At 42.5% G+C, this 8828-nt stretch overlaps 1 protein-coding gene across 1 annotated transcript; it reads left to right on the top strand.

The window, feature by feature from the left end:
* Positions 1-3057: 3057 nt before the first annotated feature.
* On the top strand, positions 3058-5156 carry SF3B5 (splicing factor 3b subunit 5). Its single transcript, XM_082305900.1, has one exon. It carries the CDS (start codon positions 3137-3139, stop codon positions 3395-3397), a length of 261 nt encoding a protein of 86 aa, XP_082162026.1. The 5' UTR covers positions 3058-3136; the 3' UTR covers positions 3398-5156.
* The last annotated feature ends 3672 nt before the right edge of the window (positions 5157-8828 follow it).

Raw genomic sequence — 8828 nt, 5'->3', positions numbered from 1 at the left:
AAAATCGTTGCATCCCCGTCTTTGTGGGGTATTTATGCCTTCCCTCTTCTACCCGAAGAGTCAGTAGGAAATTTAAAGCTGGGTTATATCTTGCAGTGGACAGCCACTGTCACTCTGTCTTTATTGGTCCAGCGGCCTCCTCTACCCTCTCTCTCTAAATTTTTGGAGGAGCAACCGCCTCCTCCCGTTCTATGAAGAAGAATTTATGCAGGTCCAACCCTGACATCCAGTGGCCACTGCCGTTCATGGCAGGCTCCCTGTGTCTCGGCCATTTGAAACTTGGCTTGAAGTGATTGGGCTTTACTCTCCAAATGGATTAGTTCAGCACTTAAATCAACGCATTTATGTAATTTCCATAAGTAAGCATCCATTGTTTCTGACACTAATTATTTCTCAACATGACTTCGGAGACCAAGACAAATATTAAATATTCTGATAACTATATTGAATGGTGTTCAGTACAAAAACCTTGAAATATCCTAAAATGCTAAATTATTCATGATTCCTAATCACACAAGCATATTACTACTGAGTGATAATTCTCTCTATATATATCTACATCTGTGCACACATTCATACTTAACACACATTCTCTCCCTCCCCCCAGTCACTTAGTATTCCTGAACTTGAAACGAAAGTGCCCAAGTGCAGGCATCCCTTTTGCACAGACCTAACAAGAAAAACAAGGCCCAACAATAGATTTTATTTTTGTGTGGAAGAAGAAATGAAGATAAAGTGAATATAATTCTTCAAAGCTAGCAGCTGAAACTTTGTATTTTTCAAACTTGAAGTTAGGTAGTTACTTGTAAATATTTGTTACTCGCCTGTTGGCTGGTAATTTTACTACCTGTTTTTTTCTGCCTAGTATTGGTAAGCTTGTCTGGTACTCTCAGAGGAGTTTTTGATCAAAGCCAATATAGAGTGAAGTTTTGGTACATATTTTCTCAGAGCTCTGGATGCCTGAATGCAGTGTTTTAATCTGGCACGCTATCAAGCTTGCTGAAAATTTCAGGTTTACACTTCCCTTTCAGGGCGTTTTTTTGAACTAGAACGCTAACACCTGTTTGGTTTAATGCAGCTATTACTCCTAGAAACTCCTGCAACAGCTGCAAGAGATGAAGCTTCTGCGCATCTTTTCTGTTCCAAAGATTGATGGATTATTGTAATCAATACATGTCCTGGCTTAGAGTTTCCAAGATGATAACTTCAAAACAGCTCTGAGATCAGCCCTATGTGTCACTGAGTTGGCACTGAACATCTATCAAAAGTAAGTGTCCTTCATACCGTCCTGCTCTTTATAAAGGTACCATTTAAAAAAAGAAATTAAAGCTTTCCCATGTTCAGAATATGTCTTTCTTTGTCTTTCTAGGTACCAGCATATATAGAAAATCCTGAGGAGCTGTGTTTGTTTGTTTGTTTGTTTGTTTGTTTTTTCTCTCTTGGTCTCTCTGGAAGCAATCACAGAATGCAATTGCTGTATCCAGCTGGGTAAAACTGCTTCCTACTAAGTAAGCCTTGATAGCAATGACTCAACAGATCCTCATAAAAATAATAATAAAAAAAATGATAGTCCTCATTTAGTTCTTTGCACTAAAGGGTAAGGACGCTTCAGGACGTTGTTTTGACGTTGCTTTCTGTGGCCTTGGTTTTATGAGACACTTGCTTTTAAACAAGGGGCTTAGAATCATCCGAGTTTTCACGGAACATTTCTGTGGAGTTCTTTTGACTACAGGGCGTTTACAAGGACAGGAAGAAATAGCTCAGTGTCCTATTGCAAAATTGCTGGCAATGTGTCTTTCCTATTTTAAAACAAGTAATTAAAAACATTGCTATCATATGAAAGCATGAATCATTTCATGCATTTTAAACTTAACATTATGTAAGGTCTTGAAGAGAGCTGGAGAAGAAAGACTACTTGTTTAGTGGATGATAAAATTTATTTCAAGCTCTACTTTGACCAAAGAAGATAAGCAATGCAATTTATAATTTCTGTGGGTTTTATGTCTGCTTGTGAGTTTAACATTCACGTAAAATACTACCTGCACTGTCAAAAAATCTTTTTCAACAGTAATACTTAATTTTGGCTTAAATCCCTTGACCCTGCTCAGCTGCAAAGCCTGCCTGGGGAAAAGCAACTAAGAGCTCTGCACCTTACAGAGGTCAGCTGGATATAACATAAGTAACCTTACCAAACTACTTATTTTGGGAGGACCTGCAAATACCGTGCACTTCTTTAGCCTTTCTCTATACGGACTTCTTGTATGAGAGCTACCACAGAAAGTGCCGCGTTGCCCTCTAACCAAGCAAAGGGCTAACGAAAAGGAGCGTGGGTTGCCCTTGGCACCTCCTGGCTGTTTTTCTGGTAGCTTTTTCTCTCTTCAGCGCCAGGCTTCCTGCGTCGCTTCTTTAGGGAGCAAAACGGAGGTGCAGTTTATACGGAGGCAGGGGCAGGAGCTGGGATAAGCCGTGCCCTGAAGCCTGAGCCTCAGGGCTTTGCTTAAGTCTCCTGGCAAACGGAGACTTTCTGATGTTGTTCCCCATGACCCATTATCCAGGTATTTTGTGGCCAGATTCGATTGTTCTCGTGTGAATTAAGCAGTAGCTACAATATGAAAGCCCTATCTTTGCTTTACAAATTGGCTTGAGGCTTTAACTTGAGGCTCGAGGCTCAGCCTAGCGTCAGGCTTAACTTGGGGCTCAGCCTTGTGCTGGTCTGGAGAATAGGAGATGCTGAGGCAGTCGCTGATCCTGCTTTAAAATAGCGACGTGTTACAGATGCTGGCCTGGAGTCGTAACTGTCATTTGGCTGACTATTGGATTAGTCAATTGAAGCCATTAAACCAGCAGTAGATGATTTTATTACAGATCATACTAATGTTTAATCGCGCCGGGGCCCGCCCCGCGGGCGGGCGGGCAGGCCGGCCGCCCGCCTCCGCCCCAGGCCCCCCGCCCGAAGCCGCCAGGCTGCAGGGCCCGCGGGCGGGGCGGGGCGAAGACTACAACTCCCGTCATGCCCTGCGCCGCTCCCGCCTCTATCCGTTCCGGCGGGGCGGAAAAGGTCCCTGGCGCGAGGGCACGTGGCTTCCGCTCGCCATTTCGCGCAGCGCCTCGCCGCCGGGCTCGGGCCGCCGCCGCCATGACGGACCGGTACACCATCCACAGCCAGCTGGAGCACCTGCAGTCTAAGTACATCGGGACGGGCCACGCCGACACCACCAAGTGGGAGTGGCTGGTGAACCAGCACCGGGACTCGTACTGCTCCTACATGGGCCACTTCGACCTGCTCAACTACTTCGCCATCGCCGAGAACGAGAGCAAGGCGCGCGTCCGCTTCAACCTCATGGAGAAGATGCTGCAGCCCTGCGGGCCGCCCGCCGACAAGCCCGACGAGTCCTAGCCCGCCCCGCCCGGCTCCCGGCCCCGGCCTCGGCCCCGGGGCGGCGTTCCCTAGGGGCGGGGTGGCCGGAGCGAGCGACGGCAGCGCAGAGGCCGCCCCTCCGTGCAGGCCGCGGCGGCGGCGGCTCGGCTGGGCTCCGCTGAGGCCGCTGGCTGCCCCCCGAGCCCGAGCCCGGCGTCGCTGGGCCGCCGTTGCGCCCGCGGGACGGCCCGAGGAGCTGCCCCCGTGGCGCCGGCGGCCCTCCCGCCCTCCGCCCTCCCGCCGCTTTCTTCCTGCCTTGTTCCGTCGGAGGACTCCGGCGGGGAGAAGTCTTCTCCAGTGCCTGCTTCTGGGCAGCTTCGACTCTTCTAACTGTACAACCGTTCGGATTCTTTGAAATGGAAAATAATAAAACGTACTGGGCATTTCTAACGTTTTGTTTGGTAATCTGCTAGTGAGAGCGCTTTGTTCTAACAGGAGCACGGATTCCTCGGTATTGAGTGTTTCAGTACAACTGCCTGAGGAGCGAGTCTCAGATACTGCACAGATAGCGTTTTCCCAGTGCTTGCTTACCAAAAGTATGTTTTGAGGAGGGAGAGAGAGGAAGCTTGTTGACACTCAAAGGGTTTGCTTTGTTAGAATTTATCGCGTGGGGTGATTTCTGATGTGGCATAAGTCAATTGTTCTGGTGCTTTAAAACTCCAAAATGGCTTTTCTTTAAATACCCTTTTTTTACCTTATCTTCCTCTCACCTGTACTTTGAGTTTTCCAAATCTTGATTCTCTCTGTTCCACCTTAACTAGTTTGGTTTTTTAACTAATGTTTTTTAGCTATTTAGTTATTAAATTTTTTTCTACACTGAAGAAGTGTGTTACTATGCAGTTAGACACCGTTAATGTGGAATAGGTGGTGCTGAGGCTAGGGAAAAGCTAAACCATTTTGCCAGATGCCTTCTCCAAATTTCTCTTTCCTTCCCAAGAGGAACATAACGGTTACTCACTGCCACTTTGAAGTAAAATGCCTCTTTGATCAGGCTGCAAACTCAGCTGATGTTGATTTTGATTTGTCACCTAAAATAGACTTTCTGTTTGCTTGTCATAGTAAAAATAAATTTTGAGTTCTAATGAATGGGATGGCATCAGAGTAAAGCTTAGAGAGGTTGCTTGGAGAAATTCCATGTTCTCATTTCTAACGTGAAGCATTGTAATGTGGGTGGGGTTTTTTTGTGTTTCTTTTTACATTGGAGAGGAGAGTTCGGTGTTTTCTGATCCTATTAAGACTGTGTGCAAGCTTACCAATGATTTTTTTCTTAAATGAGTGATCTCAAAACATTTGAGTGATAATCTTCTCATGTTCTGTATTGAGTCTTATAAAACTAAGGTATTCATAATACTGTAATAAAGTAAGAAGCGTGCAGGCTCCTGAAGCCACATCCAGATCAGTACATCCATCTTCTGAAGAATTCAAAGGCAGCATTTTTCTAGTTTTGTTGCCCATACTGAGATGAGGGCAAGGATGAAGTGCTCCTAAATAAATTTTACCCAAGTTTTGTGGGGAACTACTGCAATTTCCAATAAATGAGGGGAATTTGTAGAAAACTCCTGGTTTGCACTTGCCATGCAAGCTGGCACAGGTAATCTGAAGAGCATCAGTTCCTCACGTGCTGAGGAACGTGGCTGAAAGATTTCCCTTAACTGAGCTCAGGTACTTACTAGTAGGCAAGCAATGCAGTCTTGCAAAAATCAAGCAAAATTTGTATCTAAATCAAGCAAGTTTCCTGTTAGTAGTATTCTTAATAAAAGGCTGTTCTGTGACCAAATCCTCGAATCTTGCCTTTTCCCTGTGCAAACAGGCAACGTGCTTGGTGAAGAAGGGTGGCGTGGGAGAGTCCCAGTGGGAAAGCTGCTCTTCCTGCTGCTCTTGCCTTACGTGTACCATAGCTACTCTGTCCAGAGAGGAAAAAAAGAACTGAAGCATCAATTACTTCATTGTGTTGCCCCAGGAGTGGTTCCGGAAGTTGTCTTCTCTGCTGGCAGCCAACAGGCAGCTGATGTGTGGAACAGACAGCCCTACCGTGGTTCATTCACTCACGGCGAGGCAGCTTGAGCCTCAGTGCTGGGGCTCGGGGAACTGGAAGAGGTGGAGTGAGAATACAGGTGCTTTTGTAACGGGCTGGAAATTGAAATGGCAATGTTTTGTGAAGACAAGTCTTGTTTCTCTTACGTAGAAGAAAAAACAAACCGTGGAACTTAATCCACTCCTGCATAAATTCGAACTTAAAAAAAAAAAAAATAAGGAAGTTTTCTTTTGAGTATAACCTGCTAGCGATTAGCTCTCCCCATGGATATTCTCTGTACTCATAGTGTGTTTTAAAATGTGAGGAACACGTATGTGGCTCATAAGTAAAGATTAATGCCTCCTTGCAGGCCAGCTCTTCATGATAAAGGCCAGACAGCCTTCAGGGACAAGTCAGACTTACGTGGTGAGTTAACTTGCTGGTCCTGCTGGGTACGCTCGCTCGAATCCTCTGGTTCAGTGTGGCTGGAAAAGGTTTTTAGAGTGTCTGTACTAAGTAGTGGTTGTGAAACATTACAAACCCTTTCTTAAGAAATACAGAAAACCGAAGGGAAGTTAGAATTCCTCAGAACTCAAGACAAACTTGAAAAGTATTGGAAGACACTAAAGAGTGTATTTCTGGACTATGGTATTTTTCCTAAATCCCAAAGCATTTTTAAAACCAATGAAGGCAGTGAGCATTTTTCCATTTTAGTATTGGAAAGGGTAAAGCGTCCTAATAATGGACTTGGTTACGTGTCCCACTGGGAGGCATCTGTTTTTTACCTCTATCTTGATTGAAAGATGAAGGGTACTGTTTATTTATAAATTGGCTTGATATTTGCGTTATGTTCTTTCTACATCCAAGCGGTATGGCTTTAGCTGGGCCTCCCCCTGTGATTTCTCGCTCATTTTCCTGAGTTTCTGTAGCTTAATTTCGGGTAGCGTGAAGTGTGAGAAATATAAACTATTTCCAACACGATGGGCATTGTATATGGGAAGAAGGAATTCCACCTGCTTGTGTTCTGCTAGTTAACATATCTTTGTAAATTCTCTGTAGAGTAGAACATATATGCACTTCTAATTAAAAAAATCTGATAGATATTATATATAGTATTTAATGACTGTTTAGCTAAAAATAGAATACTGAAACAATGTTATCTAAGATTTATGAATACAGTGAGAAATATGAGGGTGGCAGGTGGAAGGAGAAAGGTTTGCTTCTGGGGCCTTAATTATAGATGATTCAAGAGAAGAAGAACCAAGCTTGACTCTTGCAGAAAAAGCACGCAAAGCTTCATGCTAAGATGGTTTATTTTACTTATAAATGGGATATACTTAATCCAGAAAATATAACCATAGAAGTGCACTACCACCTTCATTTTTAGTTATGTTTGTTACCATTCTCTTGGTAATGTGGCTGTCTTTTACACCAAGTAGCATAAGTGTGAGGATTAGTAATCATTTATAAATTAAGAAATCTTGGCAGTTTACTCAATTTCTATATTCCAGTTGCTTTTCATTATAAGTTATTTTCATTATGTTATTATATATTATATTAATTTTTTCTTTTTTTGCTACACCAGAGGGCAGCAAATGACGCTGCTATTCAACTGAAGGTACAGATAACTTAATAGAATTGCATGCTATCTTGCAAAGTTCCTTTGAAAAAATAGATGGATACTTTAAAAAATTGCTAAAACTTTCCAATAGGCAGAAATAATTAGCTTTTTCCAATGGGATAGTTCTAAGGTTATATTACACCTTCTATTTACCATGGGTGAATAGAGCAGTATGGGAGCTGTAGCAGAATACCATAGCTCTCTAGTTCTGAATGCCGTCATTTTTTAATTTTCTGATTTATCAGAATGATAGCAGTACATTAGTTAACGTTTGCACAGCGAAACAATTGCACTAGTGAGTTATTTTCTGCAAACTGTAAAACTTGGGCCACTTCTTTCACTTTAGTCATAGTCAGCATAAAACTCAGTTGTTTTTTAGGATGATTTGCATATATTAAACATTCATGGCTGATGACGATTGTAGTCTGTCTTAGCATCAGGATTTTACTTGAGTACGTCAGATAATTCCTTTTTAAAGCTGAGCTATTTCAAGCATCACTGGTTTCCGAATCCTTGTCAGGCAGAGCTCTGTTAGTTCTGTGCTGTTGCACCACTAATTCCATAGATTTTCTAAAGCAAAATGGAGAAAAAAAAAAGAAGTCAGAAGAGCTATTCAGTTTCATAGTACACAAAGGGGGCTTAAATGTACATTTACAACTTTTTCAGTTGTTTCTTGCTCGTTAAAATTTAACCATGCAATATTTCATTTTAGTGCTATTATTATAATACATTCATAAATCTATGCTCTTGTGACTTAGTAAAAATGCATGCTTTCCACTGCTCTGAGGCTAGCTTTATTGCCCAAAAGAACTTAAACACATTTAAAACAGATCAAACTGTGGCACGTTTCGGTAAGTTAGACAGCTTTATTTGAAAATGCCATTCATGTTCACTTATTCCTTGTCTATTTGCCATTCTCCTTCTATATTGCTCTTTTTGTTAATTTCCATCAGATGTGATTTGACAGAAACCCTATGAATATAATACAGTACAGTGCATTCTTTGGTGCCCTTTGAAACTGAGCTGTCATTCTATGCTATCATGAAATGCGTCAGGATGCTGACATAGCTGAACGGTTCTGACTGCTCTAAAAATACAACTATAATAACATTTTTCTTGGGTTCAGAACTGTAACCTTTTGCTTTCTTATTTTCATGCCAGCTTGATAATTACGTTTTATTGCAGTAGCACACAAAATATACTGGACTTTTTTTTTTCCCCCCTCTCATTAACACATACGAGAACAGTCTCTGCCACAAATAGTTCATAACTGGCATTTATTTTGAAACCCACCTCAAACAGCTGCAATAGTCCACCTCAGATATGTCTACTCAGACTCCCTGGTTTTTGTGAAAAAGAAATTTAGTCCAAAGAATTGGTACTCTGATCATGGATGAATGGCAGTTCAAGCTTTATGTAAGTTGTAAAAAAAAAAAAAAAAAAATCCATTTGGAGGTGATTCATGTGAAATTAGAATTTTTAAACAGGTAAATCACAAGAGCATTTACTCGGGTTCAAGCGAGGCATAGTTGCGCCATGTTCTCTTCTGCGGCACAGCTGGCTTAGAAGCTCTTCGCAGTCTGATGCCTCTTGGGTAATGCTGATATCGGTGCTTGTGGGGCTGCAGTGTAAATCCCACTGCTGAAGTGGTGTTAAGGTTAAACTTAGCAAGTTTGGATTTGTAAACATCCTACAAAGTCATGAGGCTACGTTTAATGTCTCGCTTCCCTCGTGAGGTTTGTAGCTTGACCACACGTGGCACTGGCGTAACTGAA

The sequence above is a fragment of the Platalea leucorodia genome (assembly GCF_965183815.1).
Source record: "Platalea leucorodia genome assembly, chromosome: 3".
NCBI classification, from domain to species: Eukaryota; Metazoa; Chordata; class Aves; order Pelecaniformes; family Threskiornithidae; genus Platalea; species Platalea leucorodia.
The sequence above is the reverse complement of the archived record's forward strand: the minus strand, read 5'-3'. Positions and strand labels throughout refer to the sequence as shown.